Here is a 25,959-nt window from a genome sequence, read left to right as displayed (position 1 = left end):
CAGGAAATATACTCCCAGCTTTTTGCCATTGATGAATAGTGTTTCAAATGGGTGGGATGTAAGATATGAAACAGTTAAGGAAGCCTTGAACAAAAACAGCGCGACCGAACGCGCGTTTTGCCATTTTGATACCGATCAAAAATTTTTTTTCGCAGGCAATTCCACAGGCGATAAGACCTTTCGTTGGAAAGAAGAAACTTCATTTGTTTCATGAATTATCAGCTTTCTGAAAGAAATTAACTTTCTACTCTTCAAGGAAAGGTCTTATCGCCTGTGGAATTAAGGTCTAGGACAGACGAAAAAGAAAAAACAGTGAAACGACTCAGCGTTCACGAAACCAATTCTTTACTTATTGAGGTTGGCCAGATCCTCTCGGTCCACTAAATGAAGGACAAAACGGTCGACCAGAGGCTGGCTTGAGGTTTTCCCAGTACGCTCGATTAGCCCTACAAAATACAAGAAACACAATTATCGTCAAGGAGAATTAGAAAAAAAAGAAGAATGTCACGAAGAGCCAATGGAAACATAACGTTGACACAAGTGAACTGCCTAGAGCGCGGGAAAACGAGGGCGGGCAGATTGCGGTTGGTTTTCGTAGGACGTCGGATTGGTTTAGAAAGTGGCGCGAGTTTACCGGACCAATCACAAAGCGAAATACAGCTAACGCCATCTCCCAATCAAAGTTGCTCAAGTTTTGATTCTGATTGGTTGAGAGGGTCAGGTGGCACTACTCTCCAGACAAGTCACAAAGCGAAGTAAGGATAACGACGATGCATTTTGGGATATTTTTCGATACTACTCCGTTGCAAGAACTAAATCTTAGTATAACTAACTTAGCACTAAAGTGATAGCCATAGAACTTAAGTCACCTCGCGAGCGCTTAGGGAATTGAGAAGGAATTCTATTCACAATTCGTTACGGACCCACCTTGCTCGAATCGAGTCTACCGAATGATGTTTGAGTGCCTCTCCCCAAGGACTGTGTTTTTCGCTGGCGGCGGGTAATCTACCTCGTTCAGGAGCAAGCTAAACAGGAAATGGAATTCATTTCTCTATCTATAAAGTTGATAAATAAACTCGTCCCATTTTAGAGAAACTGGTCTCGTTGCTTACTTGGAAACCTATTTTTTTCCGTATAATGGGTTAGTCAAGGTTTGATTATTTTCCCAAATTTATATCGAAGACCATTTCATTACCGGAGCACCCACTCACCCTGTGTATACCTCATATGAATGAAGAGAAAGCTGCCATCTCTGTCGAAGTCACCTTTAAACAAAGCCTCGAGTCTTAAAATGTCCACTCTGATTTATACACAAAACCTGCCAACTTTTGACGCGAGGCATTCATCACGAGTGAGCCTAGATATTTCGCAGCGAACCCGATCATATCGAAAGAGATTTCCAAAGACGTTCCCGACGAAGAATTCCGAAGGCGTTCGAATACTTCCGATACAAGTTCGTGTCCAGGGCTCTCGCCTCTAGGACCAAGATTATCACTTCTTTGAGGAGTCTTTTTTCTCGCTCTGGTTTTCTTGAAGATCGTATTAACGTTTTGTTCATTTTCAAAAATGAGACAGACCATGTCGTAACGATTCACATCGTCTATTCTTTGTTGTTCTACACTGATTGCACTTCGAAAAATGTCTCGAGAGTTAGATGGGAACATACCTCTTCTGCTATAGCCCGGATGTGGTATGGTTGAAAACCACAACAACCACCGATGTACCTCACTCCCATGTCGTAGGCCCGCCGAGCGTACTTGTGCACATCCCAGCGAGTTAATGTGCGAGGCTCTAAGGCTTAAAGAGGAGAAAAAAGGGTAAAAAGTTGGAACTCTGATGGTAGATGAGTATAGATTTTACATCAATAAAAACAAAAAACAAATTATAAATTGAGGGAAGGTAAACTGACCCACTCTGCTTGGGCAGTGAATCTTAAGAGTAGTTTTCTATTGAGCACCGATGGTAATCTAGGATTGCTTTACTCTGATTGGTCTAGAAAACCTGTATCACTTTCTCAAACAATCAGAATCAAATTTTAAGTCAGTCTCGCTTCAAGTAGTTTGTTTGTTTTTACCATCCGTTCTTCCGTTCTTAAGGGAACGTATTGATATTTCCCTTTCCTCTGATTGGCTGTTGAGAGTAATTTGGTTTTTGTTTTACAACACTCAAATTGAAATGCGCTCTAAGGACAAACACGATTAGCTGGGGTTCCTCTCGGTCGGGAACTAGAGCGAGCGTATATTGGCCTCGGCATGATAATGAGTCTCTGTGACAGTTGAAATATCTTACACTCTACTAATATAGATTTGATTTTAACAAAATAGAAGCATAGCAAATGTGTGGGTAGCTCACTAAGGAGTTAAAAATCACACTTACCAAACGGAGTCTCTGGTAAATCAACAAATCCTATTTCAGTATCTGGAGTATGATAACCCAACGGTTGAACCATAAGGTAGGTTTTAAGTCCTTCCTTATCTAACGCCTCTTTCATCAGACTAATGGTCTGTAAACTTTTCTCAGGATCAAAGCAACAGTTAACACCTACCAGGTCAGCACCTGAAAGATAAAAACTTGTTTCACTACACTATTTCGAGTTCAAATTTCACTGTTTGAAATGTTGTGGAGGTAAACTTGAAATGGCTAACAATAGCCTCTATTTGGCGCGGAAATATGCCCGGATATTTGTCCGCGGACATTATTTGTTCCAAGATGCGAACAGTTTTCAAAGGAAAACTGTGAGCTTCGAGGAACAAATTATGTCCTGGGACAAGTATACGAGCATATTTTCGCGCAAAATAGAAGCTTTTGTGTTAATCGTCCTTTTAATTTTTTGCATTGCGCGTGAAACTATGCATACAACCAGCCTAATGTTTGCTGCATGGTATGTTCTCTTTTGAGTGTGTTCGGGTATGTCTTTGATGAACAAAGAAATATTTACGATCTTCTGTAACAACCATAAAACGCTCTCTTATCTTGAATTAAACTTTAGAGGAAGACTTCAGTATCTTAGTGGACGTGAGGCTTGAAAAATACGGAATATCACTTGGGTGATATATCGGATATCCCCCAGTTTTAGCCGGGGAATATTCGGTCTTGTGATGCACTTAGACCAATCGCTTGTGTGCAAAAGTATTTGATGTATCTCAACTGATAATACCACGTCTTTTGAGCAAAATTGGATCACGTCATAAAATGTCAAGCATTTATTCTGTGTCCATTGTGGGGTTCTATTAAGAGCCAATCATGGCAAGGAAAGTGACCAAATCGCGTTGGTTTTAGTGTCGAATCTGATTGGTTGAGAACGTGCGGCGAGTTTTCTGGACCAATCATATAACGAAATGAGGCAAAACCAAAGCAGTCACGGATTACTTTCGACTCTCAACTGAAAATTGCTGTAAAGGTAAAGTACGTTATGTTTCTTCATGTTATAATGCTCTGTGCTAATTAAATTCAAGGTACGTCGCGGAACGCTATGACATGCCAAAGCCACAGAATGTCAAGTCATCTTATGTTTTTTCAGCGTCATGCGATGTAAAAATGTCATCTATTCCGACAGGTCATGTCACTTATTTTTACAGTGAGTCACAACATCACCACTTTGCGTCGTGTCATGACATGCCATGCCATGTCCAACGTGTCAATCAATGTCAGTATATTTCGCTTTGACAAGGGGCTAACGCTCGAGACGTTAGCTTTAGAACACTCTCTACAGTGGCCAATGTACATTATAAACCCATTTGATAAAGCCAAATCATCTTGTTATACTCCCCAACCGACATGGCACCACAGTTTCTTCAGAAACTTATCCCCTATATTCAATGTCAGTATATGTCATGTCACACTGTGTCACGTCAAGTCCTGTCGCATCATGTCATGTCACACCGTATCATTGCAAGCGACGTCACATCATATCACGCCATACCAGCCCTTGCCAGCCTCACTGCACATTCGCCTGACGGTACATTCTGCATGTCACCCTTTGGTCCAATTTGCATGGTAATGGCTACTGGTTTTCCTGTGGACTTCATCACCTCTACTGCCCATTCCGCTTCTTCTACATTAGCAAAGAACTGAAAAGGAAGGGCACTTTCTTAAGAGATTTGCCAAATGACAAGGTAATCAAAAGCTGGTACGAGAGAGAATCTCAACATGAAATTCAGACGCAAAGCTTAAAGATATTTCTTTAACCCTATATACAATAACATCAGTAAGCATATTCTCTATACTGTTCTCTAGACATTTCCTAAGGTACTGATAAGGAGAATTTGTCTAACAATCAAGAGATTCTTTAGTACGTGATCAGTTCCTTTATTCTCCTGACCTTTATGTTTGATTCAGGGGTAATGGGTAAGGAGAAATTAGATACCAGGCACTTCAAAAGATATCCTAGTTATTTTTAGCCTTTTATAGCCTCAAAAATGTGACTTGGTTAGAAATCTTACGACTGCTAGTTTCATGCGAGACAGACTCTAATATTACAAATTACATAGATACAGCATGGGCTAATCTAGGCGGGTATTACTGAGTTACATTAAGCTAAAAGATAAAATAATCATGCAATTACAAGTTAAAAGTTAAATTAACGAACACATAAATATGCACAGCCAGTACAGCAGGCAGGGCAAATGATAACTAGAACTAGCGTTGAAACGAAAGGTAGAGAGGGGAGACTGGAAAGCTTACCTCGCCAATGAGAATATCCGCATCATTCTGAACGAAAATCTCGATTTCATCTCTAAACTTCTTCATTACGACATCTTTTCCAGCACCTTTCTGATACAAGAAAGCAGTCTGACATATACAACCTGCAAAGTACACCCCTCCTTCTTGTGCCACGCCCTTGGCAAGGTCGCACGCTGCTTGGTTTATTCTCTGGGTCTGAAAGAGAGTACGAAGACTGATCTTAAAAATGGTCTAAATAAACGGACCGTATTTTATATTGGCTTACCATTGTGTAATTCCTCACCAGATTCTAAGAGAACACGAGGAAAGGCTGTAAATCATAAGCCCAAGATATCGACGGTCTATAATTTTTGAAAATAACTCTAGAATGAACAGTAAAGAATAAACAAAGGAATGTGATCTATCAGAGCTGCGTAAAATCTCAACTGTTAAAACAGACCCCAAGCAGCCCAAAAGTGTGCACAATGAGCCTCTGTAAATATGTTTATGTCTCAAAATAAACGAAACTTAAAGATTTTTGTGCAGTAATAAAGGGTCGCATGCTAAACCCAGAAATCTGCCCTCTTTTATGGGTAAAGCAGGGGAACTAAAAACGAGCTTAATGGCCATAAATCAGCCCAGAAAACTTACAAGATTCATAGAAACAAACACGAAAGCAAACTAGTTCAGATTTCTAAGCTATGATTGCGACCGTTCATTCTAAAATAAATCCTAATATTTCGACTATTGTGCAACATTAACATATCTACATATTTACAGAGGCTCATTGTGCAATTGAAAAAACATATACGTCACCCCCCTTGGTAACAGGAAATACATTTTCTAAGAGAATTGATAAGATGGGAGTTTTTTTACTTCGCAAAAAACGGAAATTGGAAGGAAAGAGTTCGCCAACCAATATCCGGTTTCATTTCCATCCATTTTGTAAATGCCCCCGGAAAAGAAATATCCAAAATGGAAAAATCTCGTTTATCGCATCACAAGCATGCAACCCAAGCACTCACAAAAACAGTAACTCCCTCCACATGCTCGCTTTCCACAAGTATCACCTGCCAATCACGCTCGGTACCGGTTTTCGTCACATCCGGCTCTCAGATGGCGTTCACCCTAACAAAATATTAGTCTTTTTAAAGAACAGCCCGCCTCGTTTTCGCGAAAAATTTTATCACCTCACCCCATATTTGGCATGGTCTCCTCCCAAGTCATCGTCCATAGAGAATGTGAAACCTTGAATGACGTCAGCTCCTGCTCGAAGAAACTCACGATGAAGCTGGCGAACTACAAAATATAATTATCGCGGATGAGAAAAGGGATTGTTAAGAAAAATGAAGAGAACGAAGATTGAAAATAAGTATTTTATGCAGGACTAACGAAATGAACGAAGAAAACAAGGGACGGCGAAGGAACTTTTTCAGCCAACGTCGCCTACGAGCAGGCCCACATTTCGCCCCATCATTTTAGCGCTGCAGGATTTGAGACGAATCGAGAAGATCGAGGTTTTCCGGAGGTCAGGCACTAATAATAAGTAGCGATCGAAGCACTAATAGTCCTCAAATTAAAAAAAAAAACTGACCTCCGTCGGGATGTTCCACGTTGCATTCCGGTGTCCAAGGTCCTGCTTTTACATATCCACGTTTTTCCAAGGCATATGTCATCCCTCCATCTCCTACTAAAACCTCACCGGCGTTAAGGCGCTCTATAATACCAGTCTCAGACAGAATAAGAAATCACAATGAAAATCAGCAACAAAGATATCCAAGGCATTTTTTCTTAACTAGGTCAACCCTTGAATTTAACCTCTAGAAGTTAGGCTTCACTTGGTGAGTCATCATATGTTAACGAACTGTTTGATTAACTGTAAAATTTCATAATGATAAAGTTAAAAGAAGTTACAGCTGTATGGTATGGAAAATTTTGAAATTTTCTGCCTAACTTCGATTTTAGTGGTTATTTGATGAAATAAAAGCATCATATGGGCATGTAACCCAGGAAAAAAAAACTGTTCCTTGAAAAGAAAGTTTAAGAGAAAAGGTTTCTCAAGTGTCACGCAACGGAAGAACTTTGCGTGACGATTTGTAAATGCAAATACCTAACGAAAGTGGTGTGAAAAGTGATTAGCATTTGGTGTATTTGAGACCGTGCCCGACAGTCAGAAATATTCACCGAATTTTCAGTGAAAATCTCAAGCAAATCTCATAAGAGTGCTCGATATTTAGCTAGAAATGCCCAGCGATTCCAAAAATTTGGATGGTTTTTAGTTGACAAATTTTTCGAGCTTGTGTCTTATGATCGATCGCTCGGTCAGGTCGACGACCTAGCGGTTTTTACGGTATGCACTGAAAACTAGATTGATTTTTGGAATCGCTTGACATTTTTAAACAATCATCTGATACTCTTAAGAGGCTTGAAAGAACATTTCAGTGGAAATTCTGTAAAAATTTCTGACTGCTGCGCCGTGCCTGGTTGCAGTGTATTTGACACTGCGAACGGTTGCATTAGAAAAACATTTGCATAGCTACAATATGACACTCACCTTTCCAGTACTTGACATACTTTGCTTCCAAAACTTTGATTAAAAAGAACTGATCAAGCCTTCTTTCTTCTAAGAACGTCTTGAAAAGTCGAGAGGTGAATTCATGGACAACACCTAGAGCGAGAGAGTGCGGTATCTTCTGTGTTGCTTAGTCATTGGTCCGTTGCGTGACGAGTGTAATTGGATGAAACTTTCTACATCATCAGTACAAATTTGCTTGGGACGAGTGCCAATTTTCTCCTGGCTTTCGGTCAGCCAATGCTAGTCTAGGCGGGCCAGTTTTTTAAGAATCTGAGTACAAAGAATTTATAATCGTAGAAAAAAACGATTTACAATACATTAAGAAAGAAAAAAAAAAGATGACAAATTGTTTATAAAATGGAAAGGGAGGGAACTAGCGCTTCGAATGAAAAACGAATGAAAAGTTTTATTTTTTTTCTTTTGACTTATGCATTTTATTTAAGTGATTATCTTTTTTGTATCAGTAAACGAACTTCTTCTCGAACAATTAACAGTACATTTTGTGTATTTCAAGGAATTTACTCTAAGTGACTCTGTGATGCAGCCCTACCCCCCCTCCGTTCCTTTTCACCTATGAGAAAGCTCGGTATCACATTGCATAGTTGAAAAAGCGTTTCTTCTTCGATAACTTGTATGCTAGAATGATTACTTTAATTCTGGTTTTTCTTATAACAGAAACTGGTCTATTACAACTCGTATTTCGCTTTTTACCTCCTTACAGGGCAACAGGGGGCAATTTTCATCCGAGTTCATCGCCAGTCCACCTCATGTCCCATGCGCTAGTACTGTTCCGTCGAAAGATCTAGCTTTCGTAACCTTAATAGGGCCAGCTTATGAAAGGATTCTTGGGTTCCTATTATGTTCACTTCAAAATATGCGTTAACAGTCAGGGAGAGTTTAGTCTCCCCTCTCCTACGGATGTTATGTATAACTCTCATTCCCGGGGAGAAGAGCCCTAGGAACCATTCTACCTTCCAGGCTGCAACTAGCTGGTCGCCTCACAACAAATTTTAATTTAGAAAGAATTGGTTCGGCGAGGGAACAAAGGTGCAATCACAGCGTTTGGTACCTCTTAAGGTTTTGGGATGATCTCGTACCCAGATCCCACCGTGTAACTGTGACTGAAATAACGACCGCCTAGCCGTGGAGGGTCCGGGTAAGAGACTAGCTTTGGGACTACATTTAGTTTCTGGAGTTTCAAGAAAGGTGGGATGAGAGGGATATCTATCCTTTAAGGAATTCTATTATGAGTCAGACCATTACATGGTTCATATGTGACTCGCGTCCTGCATACAGCCAGGATCAACAATGTTCAAGACATCTGCGCGTGAATAAATTAACCTTTTAACTCCCAAGATTTCATTATTAATTCTCCTTACTGTCTGTCATACAATTCTTGGGATGTTAGTTTGGAGAATTTGATATTGTATCAACTTATAATCCCCTAATTGATATTTTTCTTTATTTTCATAACTTGTCTCCTTGATATTATATTGATATTGTAAGGAGAAATTCTGTCTTGGTCATTCATGGGAGTTAAAGGGTTAAAAGGAAGATGATGTTTTGCGGTAGCGATTTCTTTCACAAACGATGGGTGGCAACGTCGATTGACATCGTTATGATGGCTGTATTTTAACTCTTTACACTCTAACATCAGTATGCATATTCTCCATAGTGTTCTCTAAACATTTCCTAAGGTACTGACAAGGAGAATTTGTCTAACAATCAAGAGCTTCTTCAGTTGATGATCACTTTCTTAATTCTCGTGACCTTGATGTTTAATTCTGGGGTGATATGGTGAGGAGAAATTAGTTCCTAGTCACTCTTAGGAGTTAAAGAGTCAAAAATAACACAAGCCATAAAGTTTTTACAATATCGTTTGACACTAAAACCTATGATCGATATTTAGTGCTATCGATATGCCTCAGAACAACAGCGATTTATAATTAGCGCTTTTAATTGGAGTCTTACAATGGCGTTTGGTGCAACAACACAAGCGATTGAGGTTTAGCACTAACGATTGATCATTTAAGAATGGAAACTAAAATTTATTTACAATCACGATTTGTTGCTAGCTCTAACGACTGAGTTTTACAACAAGCGATTGATAATTCTGGCACAATTGGTACCCCGTAAGCAAGAGGCTTCATTTGTCTATGTTAACTTTCAGTATAGTTACAAGATAGCGAATGGTCAGAAATAATATCTTAAAATTTCCTTTTTGTTCGATTTTTCTATGCGAATACGAATACAAGTTGCTAAACTAAAATTTCTTCTAGCAAGTGAAATTTATGTTCAACTGTGACTTCATCAAGCAGGTCCGTCAAATTTTGAGACCGCGGGAGAGTAAGGACGACCACTAGCAGGTTCCAGATTTTCCCAATAAGCGCGGTTAGCCCTGGGTACAAAAGTGTACGTTGTTAGCATCAAGTAGTTGTCCCTAGGTAGCAGAGAAGTACTTAAAGTACGCTTGACATCACACTGATGCCCATTTTAATCAAAACGTTAACAAAATTCTCGGGCGTCATTGGTTATTACCAATTACCAAAGTTTTGATGAATTGGCAACAGGAATTCGGTATGTAATCGTATCTAATCATACAAGTGATTAACAAAATCGGACAACCGCGAACGAATCACTACCACTTGCTCCTATTACCATTATAAACCCCAGGGCATCGAAAGCCACAGCGACGACAAAGTGATAGGCTCAAGAACATAACACACCCCCCCTTTTTTTAAAGCTAGAAGCAGGACCTCTCGACCAGGACTCCAGCGTAACCCTGGGTCGCCACGTCTCCGAAATCTTTCTTATGTCATCTCTCCCATCTTTTACGGGACCTTACCGAAATAAACAGCGCAAATAACAAAAATAATAAACTTGACTATAGTCAGCGGTAGTTATTACGAAAATATGCGTGAGGAGTTTTACCTTCGTCCCATCCATTCTTTCGGGTGATTTTTATACCCTCCCCCCCACAGTTCGTGTTTTTCACTTGCAACAGGAAGAAAACCGCGTTCTGGAGAGAGCTGAAAATGAATAAATAAAAGAAAAAAATTCAAAAAATTTGACAACAATTTTCTTCAAGGGATAAGCTTGGACAGGTCTACCCTCGATTCTTAAATCACATCTCCGTAAGTTATGTAACCCTTACAACTGGCACGAGCAAGCCGAGGCAAGATTGTGGACATGGCTTTCAATAACATTTTCTGATGTCTTTTGCTATTACGAAAAATATCATTAAAAAATTCCCGTACTTCCTCTGCGATAGCCCGGATGTGATATGGTTCGAATCCACAGCAGCCGCCGATGAACCTCACTCCCATGTCATAGGCTTGCCGGGCGTATTTATGTGCGTCCCATCTGGTAAGTGTACGAGGCTCCAGAGCTAAATTAAAGAGAAGTCAAAGGAAAAAGTTGCTTTCAGCGAGTTAGATATCTCTCTTCTGAAAAGTAATAATGTTTTCTCAATCTATCTATCCCTCAAAGTTGAAAAGAACCGACCAATCAGAATTCGCAATAAGAAGCGAACCAGCAAATCAGAACAAGCGGTCTAAATCAAATAACCAATGATAACGTGCCTTAGTATAAGGTATACACACAGCCAAGATTTTAAGATTAATTTCTTACCAAATGGTAGCTCGGGTAAACTAGCAAATCCAGCTCTTCCGGCGTCTGGAGTGTGGTAACCAACAGGCTGGATAATCAGATGAGGACTGAGTCCTTCTTTATCCAGAGCTTCTTTCATTAGAATGAGAGTTTTTATGGAAGTAGTGGGATCGAATTTACAATTTACTCCAACGATATCAGCACCTGACATCGAGGAAAGAGAGAGAAATGTATTTCAATCCACCTTTATACAGGCATGCATTCATCACGCCAACATGAGAAGATTAAACCACAGTAACTGATATTGTTTCGGCTAGAAAACGCACTAGCCCTTGAAGATGTCAATTTATATCGACAATTAATAGGAAAGGAATAGAAGATTTAAAGAGAGGGAAAAATTGGGCATTTCTGAAAGAAGGAATATACTCTAAACGAAATAAGATCTTACTTTTGTCACCCCGTCCCAAACCTAATCGTCCCGTAAATGGGATGCTAATTCATTGCAAACTACTCCCCCTCCCTACCCTAGAATTTCACTATCGGTTTTCTTCTTATATTTCAACCCTGAGTTACGTTGACGGTTCGCACGGGCCCATGGGATCGGAACCACCGAGGGCCGAGTCCAGCTCCTTGACTATCTGTCAATTAATCTCATTGCAGCAATAACCTAAAACAGTTCGACTACATTCTGGCGGTAATATACACCAGAGAAAGTGATTATAACCCCTTGGCCACAGTAAAATGTCTCATGTTACCTGCTCTTGCCAGTCTCACTGCGCACTCTCCTGGTGACACATTGGCAAAGTCTCCCTGTGGTCCGATGCACATCGTAATGGCAGTTGGTTTACCTGTGGTTTTCATCACTTCTACGACCCATTCAGCTTCTTCGCCATACTCAAAGAACTTAGAAGAAAGTAATAAATAAATGCAACAATGTGACCATGTCAGAGCTCACAAACACACACGAGACAACATCGATGTTAAAAGAATGCCTACCTCGGCGATCAGAAGATCCATGTCATTCTCTAGAAATATTTGGATCTGTTCCTCGAATCTTTTCTGTATTTTTTCTTTACCGGCACCATTTACGTAAAGCTTTGCTGTTTGACAGATGGACCCTGCTGCAAACACCCCTCCTTCTTGTGCCACGCCCTTTGCCAGGTCACAAGCAGATTGATTGATTTCGTCGTTCTGTTGAAGGAAGGTGGCACGAAGGAATTGAATTTATGGATCAATGTCAGCGTCTGAGAAACTTCACACCTACCCCTCCCTGACTCAACATTAAACCTAACATGTTATCAGTTGACTAATGTTGAGTTAGGGGAGGGGCAGGTACGCCGTTTCTCAGATACTGACATTGATCTGAGATCATAACAAGAAATTTTTTCTAGACAGGTGGATTTTCGAGGAAAACCAGGTGTGTTCATGAATTTATTAAATAAAATTAAAATGGGGGTCAAAGATACCTTCTCATCAATAACTTCATCATCCATAGAAAATGTAAAAGCTTGAATGACATCAGCGCCAGCGCGAAGAAATTCGCGATGCACCTGACGAACTAAAATAACAAAATAGGTCCGTGAAATAAAGAAGATCAAGAAATGTTAACCCTTTAACTCCCAGATCAAATTTGTAATTCTCCTTACTGTCAACCATACAATTCTTATAGTGTTAGTTCAGAGAATTTAGGATCAACTAATTATCCCCTAATTTATATTTTTCTTTATTCTTATCACTTAACTGATTGATATTGTATTGATATTTAAAGGAGAAATTCTGTCTTGGTCACTCATGGGAGTTATAGGGTTAACCATCTCAAATAGGTAGGTCGAGACAATTGAAAAATGCGAGTCTTTAGAAAATCTCTACAGGAAAAAACTGGCTGATCGCCGTGACATAAGATGACTAAAGCCCCAATAGAATGCCGGGTACTTTTCCATCTAGACTGTGATTCCCGCTTTCTCGCCACAGTTAAGTTGCGAAGTGAAGATACTTAATCTTCCTGCTTTGGCGCACAAAAAAACATAGATACGTCAATGTCTTTCTGCACTCCAACCATTGATATTTTGTTACAGTATCTCCATCTATGCAAAAAAAAATTCATAAGTCACCGAACCATGTATTTTCCCTGTATAATCCGAGTCAAAATTTTAACCTGCTACGTTCTTCGATTTTCCCCTACCCCTCCTTAGCTTAGTGAAAAAGACGACAAAACCAAAATTACTCTCGGGAGAGGGGTAGGGAGCCGCCTAACCTAAGTAATGATGGTGGTTATGTCCTTTTCCCGGATCGCTGTCGGGGTACTTACCAGCTTCCGGACTTTCCACAGTGCATTCTGGGGTCCACGGTCCTGCTTTGACATATCCCCGCTTCTCTAAGCAAAAGGTCATGCCCCCATCGCCGACAATTACATCGCCTGCATTCAATCGGTCCAGAATGGTACCTTTCTACGAAAGATCGCAGGAAATAAATCCAAATTGGGTTCTTATTCCTATACGTCGAACAGATGAAAAAGGAGACAGCTAGCGAAGCGATGCGAAGAGAAACGTTTTTTTTTCGCGCTACACATTAACAGCATATTCCAAACCACTGGCTCGCCTCGCGCTTGCCTCCACTTACGTGAAAAAGACGGGCTTCCCCCATCTACCCCTCCCACATTACTTCTCCAATGGTCTATTGTTTCGTGGTGTAAGTCAGAAGAGTGCTAATAAGACGCCTGCACTGCAAGCTGGTGCACAAACAATCTGTCTAACACAAGTAAATTAGCTTACCTTGGTGTCTGTTGTATATGAGGCACTGTTGACAAAATGAAGTAGAAATTGTTATGTTTTGACCGGATGTTGACATTTCTAGCTGAAGAACTCAATTCGCTGTCACGCAAAATTTAGCAGCGTTATGTGATACAAGAAGAACTTAATTTAATTTTGTTGATTCCCAGCTTGGAGGAAACAACGGAAAGATTACCGAGTGCCCCAACTAACGAAGCTTTTTTTAAATACTATAAAGTGGGAACGAATTTCTATTCTGCTAACTCAGAACAAGATTTGAAATATTTTGAATAATAATCAGGCGGTAATTTACTAACGTATCTTAAAATAACTTTCGTAACGCTTGACTTCTTTTCCTAAAAGTTCGAAAATAATAATGTATGTCCTAATAATATATCCACACGACTGAATTTCGGATAACATGTTACTAAATGTGTTAATTTACCCACATGTAGTTTCACTCTACCGATGCTTTTAAAGAGGACTTAAGGTCCAGAGACAGTTTTCTTGCACGAAACGTGATTACTGATTAAAAGGTCACTAGCCGCAGACTAAGACAAGGCTGTCGGAACAAAGGAATGACTTCGAATTTTCAACCCTTTGATGACGAACTAAGCTCTTCAAAGCAGATTTCTCCAACCTCGCCACTCAGAGCCCTCTCTTTAATTTAACTCTTACTGAAATCCAAGTCTAACATAAGATATGTCGTGTTGAGCTCGATTATTAAGACAACGTTGGAAGCTATTGTACAATTTGCATCAGAATAACTTGAGAAATGCTGTTTCACTGTAAAATTTTCAACGCCAGGCCTCACATGATATACGCAAGTAAATAGGAGGAATTCAAATCAACAAGTGGAATTCATCTTGTATAAATGACAACATTCATTGTTGTGGCTTAAAATAATCTGATACCTCCGGTTGTGGTTCAATAAATTGCTACTAACACGAGTCATAGCGGACAAATTTCTGCCGGCGTACATCTTGGTGCCTTGCCATAGGAACGGAACAAGTGGACGCCATCCTCCGATCATGCTTTGAAAAGCTTCGAAGATATTGACCTAAACTTCAAACTCGTATTAAAGCAGAAGACAGTCGTAAATAGTAGAGTCCTGGTTACAAATTAGCATATTGAATATTCGATGACAGCTAATTATGGGAGAGAATACCCCACGGGCTACTCCGCTGACTACCCTGCGGACTACCCCCACGGACTACCCTAAATAATTAACCAAATTTACTATTATGGGCAGGGTTCGAATTAAACTTTTTTCTAAGGGAGCCAACTGGCGATTAACCTAAAAATTTTGGTCGCCAAATGGAAGGGTTTGATTACTTAGTTAACTGGCTAATGTAAAAGCGGCATGTTACAGTCAATTGGTATCCCCGTTGGGATACAGAGTTCCACGGATCTGCTTCACTTCAGTGAAGACCTCTGGAAATGTGGCCTCCTCAGCCTTTCGCCTGCATCCCTGTTCCTTGCCAACCATTTATTGACGCTAGGTGTGGGGTCAAATTCGGCTGCTGGAGGCCCCTCTGCTGAAATGCGAATCAAATCTTCCAACGTGGACACGGCGAGGTTAACTCGTACGCTGCTCTTGATTCGGTTTTGGGCTGAAATCGCCCTTTCACACTGCGCGGCAATTGTCCACGGCAGCTTTATGTTTTCTTTTAAAAAAGCCCATTTACCTTGGAATTTCAAATGCCGAGGGGAAAAAAGGTTAGTCGCCTGCTGGCGACCAGTTCTAAATTTCTGGTCACCAACGCTCAATTTTTGGTCGCATTGGCGACCAGTCAGTCGCAATGTCGGACCCTGATGGGGGAAGAGACTCAAGCCTACCTGCTCAACCTGCACGATCAAAACAGCCGCCATTTTCTTTTCACCGACTTCCTCGACCCAGTCTTTTTAAAAAGTAGCTCAGGTAAACTAAATTTACTTTATGATATTCTTGAATGAATGAATGATCCCTAAGCAAGAATATCATAAAGTAAATTTAGTTCACCTGTTTGTAGTCCTTTCATCTTGCGGGGCGTCAATTTCTATGATCTCGATTTCTCTAGATGTAAGGAAGGTTCAAAAGAGCTACTTTTTTAGCAAATGTTAATGTCGATGGCAAACACTTGAAGCAGATTAAAAAGATCAATATTCCACAGCACTTACTGATCGTCCATTGTGGAAACAGTGTTTAGACTGATGGCCGATGAAGAATGGGGCGAATATGAAAAAAAAAAGACTGGGTCGAGGAAGACGGTGAAAAGAAAATGGCGGCTGTTTTGACCGTGCAGGTTGAACAAGTAGGCTTATATCTCTTCCCCCGTAGAAGTAAATTTGGTTGATTATATAGGGTAGTCTGTGGGTGTAGTCCGCGGAGTAGTCCGTGGGGTAGTCCGCGGAGCGGGGGTCAGTCTTTTCAACTCTCCCGCTAATTATAGTTATGCACCAGTCAATGTAAACCCCCGCACCCCACCCCACCCCCCCCCCCCCGGGCCGGGACATAGTGGGGCATTTGACAAGCGCTCACTTCTACAGTTGCAAAATGCCCCGCACCTCAAGGTCAGGTATTTCCTCTAATTGAAGCCAACGACCCCGCTCACATCCCCCGCTCTTGTTGAGTGGAAGACACAGGCTAATGTAAATGGTTTAAACTTTATTTGTCAAGTAACACACGTCACCGCATAGAATGCTTTTCAAATGGTATAACATGTGTGTGGTGTCTTTATAGTCTACTGTTAACATTTAAGAGAAATATTAAAGTCTACATGCTAGTGAAGAGGGTTAAGTGTTAGTAAATGCAGTTTAAAAATGTATTTCAAAATTTGAACAAACACACTGTTTCATAGAATGGGTTTAAAGAACACATTTAACTTTCCTATTCCTGTTTCTTTCCTTCTTGTTTTCACTGAAGACCTCCTCCTAGCCAACCTTCAGTTGGTACTCATCGCAATACCAGTGTCCTGTAGGCTCTCTTGTGATTCCAACGCAAGAAAAATGGAACCATTGAACTGAACATTGTGGATTGTCACATGCAATCGTAGCACCGAATTCTTTTTGTTGGCAAATACAAAAAACATCTACTCAGTCCACCTCGGTGGAAAATACCCCGGTCTTCTCCCCCGCTGTTCTTGGATGGCGTGCAAAAGAGGTCAAAGTCCCCGATACCTGCGGCCCTTTCGCTCGTCAAATAACGGAAAAGTCCCCGCAAATGCCCTGCTATGTCCCGGCCGGGGGGGTGCGGGGGTTTACATTGACTTGTGCATTACTTAAAATCAACCCTGTAAGTACAGTTGAGGGCAAAATAACAAGTATTATTTTTTTCTCAGATCGTGAGTGGGTGGTATTCTACAAATCCTGCGATCTGATTGGTTCTGAGAGTGGGCAGTATTCTCCCTTTCCGGCCCGCTCACAGCGGGTCAGGTTCTTTTCGCAACCATTTGTTAGGTTTTAGAAAAAAATATTAAAATGTTATTCACCAGCCAAGGTCGGTCCGTATTGGGAACTGACTGTGCCCTCGTTTAAGTCTAAAGAGATCATAGAAACACATCTAATAATCAGCACTGCACGAGCCCTGTGAAGGAGGCGATCTAAGAGAAGATGTTTACTCGGGGGAGATTTCAGAGGAAACCATATTGTCCAGCCGTAAGGTCACTCTTTGGATCCCTTACCGCTTTACGTAGTAAATTTGTGTTTATACGTTTAAATGATAGCGGCAACATCACATAGTTTCTAGATCATCTTTCTCCTCTAAGTATCTAAGTTGTTTACAAACAAGCTGCACAACAGGTCCCCACGTGTGACGCCCCTTAAAATTACGCCCATATTGTCCGTTAGCGCTTTCATAGGCACCGCTGCTCAGCTGTAATCACGACGACTGGAACCAAAAGGAAACTAGAAAGCATCGGAGAATATCAATTTATTGTAAAACATGTACAAAGTGATAATATCAGATCATAATTATGTTAATCCGAGACTTCCTCCTTTTTTTCTTTCTTCTTTTTCTTTTTCTTCTTTTCTTCACTTTTCGGGGTCTGGAATGGTATACAAGTTACGTAGATCATTTAAATTTAAGTCAAAATTTAATCTGAGTTAGCAAGAAATATTACACCAAATGAGAGTGTGACAGAGTGAACTCGGACTTGTGTGACTTAGAATTGCGTGACAATATAGTCGTTTATATGGATTTCCCAACTTTAGTCTCTGTAATGTGAGCCCTTTGTGGGGGTCTCATGTTCCAGTTTTAGGATTTTTGCTCCTGTCTCGTGTGCTTCGATTCGTACAAACTGTAAAGCTCATTTACAGAAAACAAACGCCGTTGGGTTTTGAGAGGAATTAGACATTGACGGTTGGATTTCTTTATTTACCCACTGCTACAAGTGCTATTCATAATTGTTCCACGTGATTGGTCCAATGAAGCCCTTAGAATGAAAATTTGTCAGAATTCAACCTTCCATGAAAAGTTTGATATAGTTACCGAGCTCTTCACCTCCCCTCCCCTCACCACACCCCTAAAAAAAAAATCCTTCAACTCCGAAACAAGATTATTTCTACATCAGTCGAGAGACTTAGTTCTCACCACAGCCGCGGAGGTCTCCAATTGTTCTTCATCGTCTTCATCTTTAGATTCTTCGTTCTTCTTCTTCTTCTTTTTCTTTTCTTTCTTTGATTTTTTAGCCGGCGTCTCCCCGTCGACTGCGTGAAGGCAACATGAATATCATCAGTTAGCAAGGTTAAATAATTTTTAGCATAAAAGCAAGTAATACCCATTATTATCATAGCACAGCTAACAAGAGGGGGAGGGGGGGGGAGAAAGCCCTTGGGTGTATTTGAGTCCCAACCCCCTATTCAAGTTTTATAGACACAAATATCACTCAGTATGTCCTAGGTTAACGCTCCTTGTCTATTATTCTGACGAGCACAACCTTAATTCAGGATAGCTTTCACTTGAAAGCCGAACTTTGTGCTTACGGTAGCTTGAACGGAGTAAAAAACTTTATCTTTCCCAGCTATCTACAACAAACAAGATACTTTAAAGAATCGAACCACACACCTTCTTCTGTTACAGGCGTGCTCGGCGTAACTGGGACGCTGTCGCCTGGTGTCGAATCTCCATTTTCTTCTGATCTCTTCCGTTTCTTTCCTGGTGTGGCGATGGTCGAGTCAGTAGCGGGATTGTATGACATCAAAACGCTAAGGCAGGGGAAAAAAAAGTTTTAAAGATAAGCATTACATTACAACGCTGAGGAAGAAAAAAAAAGCGATTATAAATGAAAATTTGAAATAAGACTTGCGAGGACAAAAATTTTAAGAAGTCACGTGCGTGCAAGATTTGCGTGTTAGTCGCGCGAGGGAAAATGGAGTGCGCAGAATTCACGAATCACGCGCGAGGTCCATGAACTTTCGGGTTCACCTCGTGCTTCTTGAATAACATGAGGGAAGATAAATTAATTAATTGGTTGCAATTAGTACCTTTTGTTTTCGTACTTGTCTACTCTTGCTTTGGCCTTGCCAGTACCACTGATTCTTCTCAGCTAAAGAGAGAATATCATTCATTTAGTAATATGGAAATTGATTTTCTTATGAGTTTCTGTCAGCTTCAAGCGATCCGAACACCCATTAAAAAAAGGAAGGGAATTCCTCTCCCTGAATTTAACACAACGCGGAAGCATGGATTTATGCCGAAACATTTGTGGTCCTAAGCTGAAAAAAAATTCAGAATATTCTAAACAGGAGTCGGACTTGTGACCATGCGATATGAAATTTGGAAGCCTTTAGAAGGTAAGCCTTTAAACTAAATGTCCAAATGATCTCCAATAGCGGTTGGAAAACGCGGTAAGCCATGCAATGTCTATCAAACGCGGGAAAATAGGAAACCGGTTTATTACCTGATTTTCTTCAAGTGCCTTCAACCTCATTTCAAGTTTTGCTCTGTTTTCAACCCCCATGGCCGTTCCACTGTCTTCTCCCAGGGCATCGACTCGTGCTGCAAGAGACACCTTGGCCGCTAGCATTCTAGAAATCTGTCACAGTAAAAGACAAAAAAATAAGACATTCGAACAACTATCTAGGTGGAAAAAATCATGACAACCGTAAGTACGCGACCATACGAGCATGAATCTCTCTAGAAACGGTGTTCTGCTGGCTTTCATTTTACAAAACAATTCTGCGTGCTGAAGAACGTACAAACAGATGAAAGGGTTTCGAAATCTGGGTGGAGTAGGGTGAGTATCTCCCCCCCCCAACCCCCCAGCCCCCGCATCCCCCGAACAGGTTTTCCGTAAAGGCCTCGTGATCGTATATAATTTTACATGAAAGGAAATAGGTCTTTAGTTTCACAAATATTCACAAACCTTTCCTTTGTGTTTTGGATTTGTTTGGCCCACAAGCGACGCATGGAAGATCAGACCGTATTTGGGAGTATCACGTTTTGTTTTTAGTGCTCTGTTTAAAAAAAAACAAAAAAAAGAAAGATTAAACAAAAAAAAAAAAACATTGGAACTAAAGTATTATAAGATTCTGGACCGGGCTTTCTTTCTTTCTTTCCTTTTTTTCTTTTAAACCTTTAGCCCCTAAGAATGACTAGCATCTAATTTCTCCTTAGTATATAACCCCTGAATCAAACATGAAAGTCATGAGAAGAGAGAATTGATCACCAACAAGAGCAGCTCTTGATTGTTAAACAAATTCTCCTTGTCAGCCTGTTGGAAATGTATAGAGAACAGTATGGAGAATATGCATACTGATTTTAGGGTGTTAAGGGCTAACAGATAGAAGTTCTCCTTTGATAGATGTGCACTCAAAGTTATGTTATTACCCTTACAAATCATATACCCTTTTAAGACCCAAGACTTTAAAAACCACATCCTGTTTGACATATATCCTTTAATGCCACACAAAATCCCTCACTGCTCCCCTGTGCTCATTACTAACCTGAACAATGCCTTCTCTGCACCCAAGATTTGAACTGTTGACGATGGATGCTTGGCTAAATTTAGAAGTGACCCTATAAAACAGTGATCCAATTTCATAATGAGTGGCAGCATGTAATATGCAAAAATATAGATCTGAAAGAATTACAGCTGTCATTAATTGTCATGACATGCACGTGACAGGAGGTGGAATGAAGGTGCAAGTGATTTTCATCTTGGTCACAAACAGTTACGGTAAGATTCAGAAGCCATAAACATTTTGATTAGATTCCAAAGGTGAGTTATGTATTAAGCAATCACAAAAAAGCTGCTAACAGGCCACCAAACATCAAAACCACAAACTAAACATCACTCATGTTTTGCTTTTCCTTTGCCTGGTTGATTTTCTCAAACAATGAACAAAAATTTCCAAATATCATTTTGGTGTTCATGGTTTTCTAAGTGTCAGCGATTACAGAGCACAGTCCCACATGCCCTTAAATGTCAAAGATACTTCAGAAGGACTCTGCACCCCTTACCCCTGTTGCAAATGGCAAAAACAATTATTTCAATTCACCTGCATGTGCAATTAGCCTGGCACCAACAAGCTCTCCAACAAGCACAGTCAGGTTTGGGGCAATAGCCGTCATTCGATTCTTGAGGTAATCGTACAGCTGAGCACGGTAATCAGTCATTTCAATGATCTGAAAATTGCAATGAAAAGTGTTAATGAAACAACTCATAGAATGGAGAATTTTTTCAGGTAAGCTGTTGGTTTGAAAACACGCCTAGATTTCATGTAATACCTGATCACAGAGGTAAATGATATTATTCATGTCCTCCTCAGAGATCTAGAAGGAAACACAGTGACAAACATCAGCTCACATAATTTAGCAATTGATTTTTTTTGTGTTAAAAAACCTTCATATACAACTCAGGCTACTTTCACTTGGTAGTGAGCAAATTCAGTAATTCTTATTGGAAATTATATTTAAGTGTTCCATTGTGAACCATGATGACCATACCAAAATTTGGATGCCTAGCTGTTAAAACATTTGGATACCAAACCAAGAATATGAAATTTCAGGCAGGTCAGTGAAAAATATAACCAGCACAATTTGAACACCATCTAAATTTCTGCGTGGCTAAGGTGTGGTTGCATAAATGTGTGACAGCTAAGCTAGCAAATATTGTTTTGAATTCGGTAAACCAGCAATGAAAGTTGGTAAAACTATCGATAATGTTAAAAGGTTAAAATTCAAGCAGGGTTGTTAAGTTTCATGTGAATAGAGCAAAGTACTGGGCATTCCTTGCAAAAAAAGCAGAGTCCTATCTTTGAAATGGTAGAAAATCCAAGCAGTACAATCCTACCTCAGTTCCCATGGAGATCTCTGCAGCAGCTTTGACTTCCTCCTCAACTTCCTCAGGCAGAATCTCAGACAAATCAGTTTTATCAGCATTTAAACGAGTGCCTGGAAAATACAAAACAACAATGATCACGAACATGACACAAACTAAATTCTAAGGTATCCAAAGCTTAAGATAATTATCATAAAATAATTGGCTTTTCTCTTGTTGATCAGCCTGGGCTGATTTATGAAATCCTGCCTTAGCAAACTCTCTTCTGTAAAAATTCTTATGTGTAAATATTAGAAGACAAGTTAAGCTGGTTAACAAGAGCATGAGATCTTTGCGAAAGAGGGATAGAAATCTTCCCAAAGGCACACTACACTCCGGTTTCTGGGAGAAAACTATTGCAAAAGACTGCACCTTTTACATTTTGATAGCTGGGCTGAAATTTTCCTTCCATTACCTTGGCTGAAACCTCAACTTGCTAAGAAGGACTAAAATTTCTCACTTCTCACCAAAATTCATGTGGGTTTTGGTACATTGACCTTGACATAAAACTTGGAATGTTATCAGAAAAAAAATTGGTGGGTAATTGGCGGAAAGTGCACTAGTAACATACACACTCTATTTGAGACATCTGGTCCAGAAATATAATAATTATGCTGTTCAAACATAACAATGTACATGAAAAAAATACATGCTTCTGATTGGCTGAAAACCAGTACATTATCATGTAAAACATGTGCCGAGTTGTAATGCAAGTGTAAATATAAATAGTGCACACTCACTTTCAAATTTTGCCTATCTTAACTTACTGTGATGTTTTTTCATGTAGATTATTAACAAGTAATAACATGACTTTTCTTGCAATTTGCTGTAATTACCCTTAAGGCTTACAAATCAAGATCTTAAAGACCGCATCCTGTATGACACACACCCTCCAAGGCCAAACAAAATCCCTCACTTCTCCCCTGAATAAGGTAAGCATGGTTTCCCAGGCACAAAAATGAAAGAAAAAAAAACCAAAGTCCTTGTTCCAATGCAGTAAAAAACAACATTATGTCATAATAACCCTTACCCATAGTCTTGACAGTTTTTGCATAGGCCAGGTTGTCTGTGACAATCTTGCCCAGTTCAGGAAAATGCCAGCCATACCACTCACGGCAACGCATCACATAGTTGTTCAGTTCCTTGTCAAGGTCATCCAGTAAAGATATTGCCTGGACAATCATGGTGTCAATTTTGTCTGGACTGAACTTCAGCTTATAACGAGACAAGCTATATCAGATAACAGAACTTTGTTAAGAAGAGTAAACGAAAAAAAAAAAGGACAACTGGTTTTTCAATAAAAAAAGCAGACATGGATATTAAAATGGAGAATTCAATTAAAAAAAACCAAACCTGTGTGCTAATCCCAAGGCCATAGCACTCATTTCTTTATTAGGAAGACCTAAAATGTTGAAAAGGAAATTTAAGGAATTAACCCTTTCACTCTCTGGAATGACCAACTTGGAATTTCTCCTCAAAATATCAATATATTTTCAAGCAAATGCTTCTTTGCAAATGGTTCACCAAGGTTGTCATTATGAGCAGATCTCAAAGAGTACTTTACAAGTACAATATTAATGTATTGGTTTGAATACATTAATGTTTGCAAATTTTATGGGTAAGTATGCAGCTGTTGAAGAAATGGTGTGTATTTGTTGAATACCTGTGATAAGACTTTCAAGCTGTAGCCTGATTCCTCGCATCAGCTCTTGAACTGCTGAGCTGGAGACACAATTCAAGCTAAGCTTCTCCTAAAGAACAAAAAGACATGGAAAAAATTCTTACTAATAAGTAACTCTTAACCTTTTACACCCTAACATCAGTATTCATATTCTCCCTACTGTTCTCTGTACATTTACTAAGTTGCTGACAAGGAGAATTCGTCTAACAATCAAGAGTTTCTTTAGTTATTGATCATTTCCCTTATTCCCATGACTTTAATGTGTGATTCAGTAGTGATATTGTAAGGAGAAATAAGATGCTGGTCACTCTTAGGGTTTGAAGGGCTAATTCTGCATGAACTAGAGATGACCTGATGCTCAGAAAAGAGGAAACTTATAAATCCCTGGAATTGAAGGGATTCTGAAAATCTGGCCAGTACAAAAATATACTGAGCAGGAAGATAAACTTGAAGACTTGCGCTATTAAAAAAAAATGACCACTGCACCTACTTTTGTTACGTTACAAGAATTACAGGGATACCACCATTTTTTTTTTAAAACATCACTCAAAACTAGAGAGAAAAAATTGTACATCATTAAAAAAGGTTTCTCACCTTGATGACACCTCCCAGCTTAGCATCAGCCACAGCCAGTTCTTGGTGAATGTCTTTGGCAACAATTTTCTTTAAAACTTTTTTAAGACTCTTGCTCATCTTCCCCTCTACTGCAGCAGTTGCAGCTAAAAACATAAATGGAAAAAAAAAGTAAATCAATGTTAAGTTTTAACTCTTTTACCCCTAAGAGTGACTGGCATCTAATTTCTCCTTACTATATCATCCCTGAATCAAAAATTAAGGTCAGGAGAATAAAGGAGCTGATCACAGATGAAAGAAGCTTGTGATTATAAGCCAAATTCTCCATGTTGGCATCTAAAGAAATGTTTAGAGAACAGTATGGAGAATATGCATACTGATATAAGGGCGTAAAGGGTTAAGGTTTGAAGACACAGTAACCCCATGGTCAACGCATCAGACTCCTGATCAACCATTCCATTGGTCATTATATCATAATCTTTGGTTTGGTACCACAGCTCCAAGCTACAACCATTTTAGTTACCATGGTAAGAAGTAAAAACTTTTGGTACCTAAAGTTTGATTGAAAGTTGCCCAGTTATTAACCCATGTTCAGTGGTTTAGCAGCTAGCCTTTGGCAGGCCTTAGCCATACCACAAGGTTCACTGCTTATCCAAAAAAAAAAAAATGTCAATGAGTAAAACAAAATTCAGATGTCAGCATTATGATCTGTTATGTATTCTTAATACTGGCCTAGACCCCCTTGGAAAAAATTTAGCCATACCCCTTGAAACACAGTTATACAGACAAATACATAGTAAAGTTTTGCCATTCTACATAAAGAGTTAAGTTTGTAAATGATTGAATTAGTATCCTGTACACACTGATAAAATACATTGCATCAGGATTTGCTATACCCTCAAGATTAGCTGGCTTGCTCGACAAGCTCACCGTATAACAGCCTGAATTTAATTTACTGACAACCCCAATTACCATAATTATAAATGGCAATTAACCCTTTAACTCCAAAGATCTGATTGTTATTTCTCCCCTCTTGCTGCTACTCATTTCCTAGTAAATTAGTTGCATGGATTTAGTGTTAGATCAAGATAACAACTACTACTCTATAAGTCTGAATATTCTCAAGACCTGTTTGTTGGATAATGTATGAATATTATAGGGAGAAGTTACATGTTCATCACTTCTAGGAGTTGGGGTTAATTGAGCAGTCAAAATAAAATAATGCTATTGCAAACATTATATTTTTTACGTAGTCTGCTAACCTGCCAAGGCTTCCGTTGTGTCATTGAACTTTTCAAAATGCTTCAATTTAACCCTGAAATACAAATCAACTTATATCAGAAGGTTTAAAATTGCAACTAAACTTAGTACGTAGATCGATTGAAAGAGATACGTAGATCATTAGATATAAAGACGGTACTTACACTTTGCTAGCGGCATCTGGTGTTTCAAAATCCTTGTACAGGTTATCGATTTTGTGTAATTTCTTCTCATCGAGGAGCTGAAGAAGCAAAGTTCAAGATTTCAGCACGATTCGAGCCAAACTTGGTTTAAGTTTGGAATGAAGAACTCAAAGGTTTTCGGCTGCAAAGCGAGCCAGATTTCGCTGTAAAAAAGAAAATCATTTCGCTACTTAGAGGGAAGACACTTACCTTAAAGATCGCATAGCCTGCTGGCGTTTCGAAAAGTACTAACATGGTTAAAATAGTAAGATTATTTTCCTAACACGGCTACAAACATAAAAATACAAGAACACAATCTGCACGTGGAAAGAACTTCGGATCGGCTCGT

General features: G+C 39.6%; 3 protein-coding genes across 4 annotated transcripts; all 3 read right to left on the bottom strand.

Annotated features, from left to right (window-relative positions):
- Positions 1-306: 306 nt before the first annotated feature.
- LOC131779488 (betaine--homocysteine S-methyltransferase 1-like) lies at positions 307-7,365 on the bottom strand. Of its 2 annotated transcripts, none has more exons than XM_066159890.1 (9): positions 7,217-7,365; positions 6,257-6,392; positions 5,858-5,961; positions 4,684-4,878; positions 3,923-4,070; positions 2,377-2,556; positions 1,667-1,797; positions 928-1,025; positions 307-446 (listed from the first exon to the last, which is right to left on the bottom strand). In XM_066159890.1, the coding sequence occupies exons 1-9, from the start codon at positions 7,232-7,234 to the stop codon at positions 350-352; spliced, it is 1,107 nt and encodes a 368-aa protein (XP_066015987.1). In that variant the 5' UTR covers positions 7,235-7,365; the 3' UTR covers positions 307-349. The 2 variants fall into 2 exon arrangements, with proteins under 2 accessions (XP_066015987.1, XP_066015988.1); XM_066159891.1 differs by having other exon boundaries at positions 6,257-6,379; positions 7,217-7,345.
- A 1,899-nt stretch (positions 7,366-9,264) lies between these two features.
- Positions 9,265-15,510, bottom strand: LOC131779512 (S-methylmethionine--homocysteine S-methyltransferase BHMT2-like). Its single transcript, XM_066160429.1, has 11 exons — positions 15,454-15,510; positions 14,529-14,686; positions 13,618-13,642; positions 13,155-13,293; positions 12,313-12,404; positions 11,843-12,037; positions 11,602-11,749; positions 10,868-11,050; positions 10,495-10,625; positions 10,169-10,266; positions 9,265-9,635 (listed from the first exon to the last, which is right to left on the bottom strand). Exons 2-11 carry the CDS (start codon positions 14,645-14,647, stop codon positions 9,548-9,550), a joined length of 1,218 nt encoding a protein of 405 aa, XP_066016526.1. The 5' UTR covers positions 14,648-14,686; positions 15,454-15,510; the 3' UTR covers positions 9,265-9,547.
- Positions 15,511-17,509: 1,999 nt separating this feature from the next.
- LOC131779528 (nucleolar protein 58) lies at positions 17,510-25,959 on the bottom strand. Its single transcript, XM_059096090.2, has 17 exons — positions 25,821-25,959; positions 25,593-25,669; positions 25,431-25,483; positions 24,190-24,314; positions 23,578-23,665; positions 23,268-23,316; positions 22,945-23,144; positions 21,888-21,988; positions 21,323-21,367; positions 21,094-21,220; positions 20,539-20,611; positions 19,959-20,049; positions 19,494-19,628; positions 19,078-19,139; positions 18,659-18,798; positions 18,185-18,300; positions 17,510-17,639 (listed from the first exon to the last, which is right to left on the bottom strand). Exons 1-17 carry the CDS (start codon positions 25,863-25,865, stop codon positions 17,571-17,573), a joined length of 1,596 nt encoding a protein of 531 aa, XP_058952073.2. The 5' UTR covers positions 25,866-25,959; the 3' UTR covers positions 17,510-17,570.

This window comes from Pocillopora verrucosa, chromosome 13 (genome assembly GCF_036669915.1).
Source record: "Pocillopora verrucosa isolate sample1 chromosome 13, ASM3666991v2, whole genome shotgun sequence".
Lineage (NCBI taxonomy): Eukaryota > Metazoa > Cnidaria > Anthozoa > Scleractinia > Pocilloporidae > Pocillopora > Pocillopora verrucosa.
This window is presented reverse-complemented; position numbering and strand designations above follow the sequence as displayed.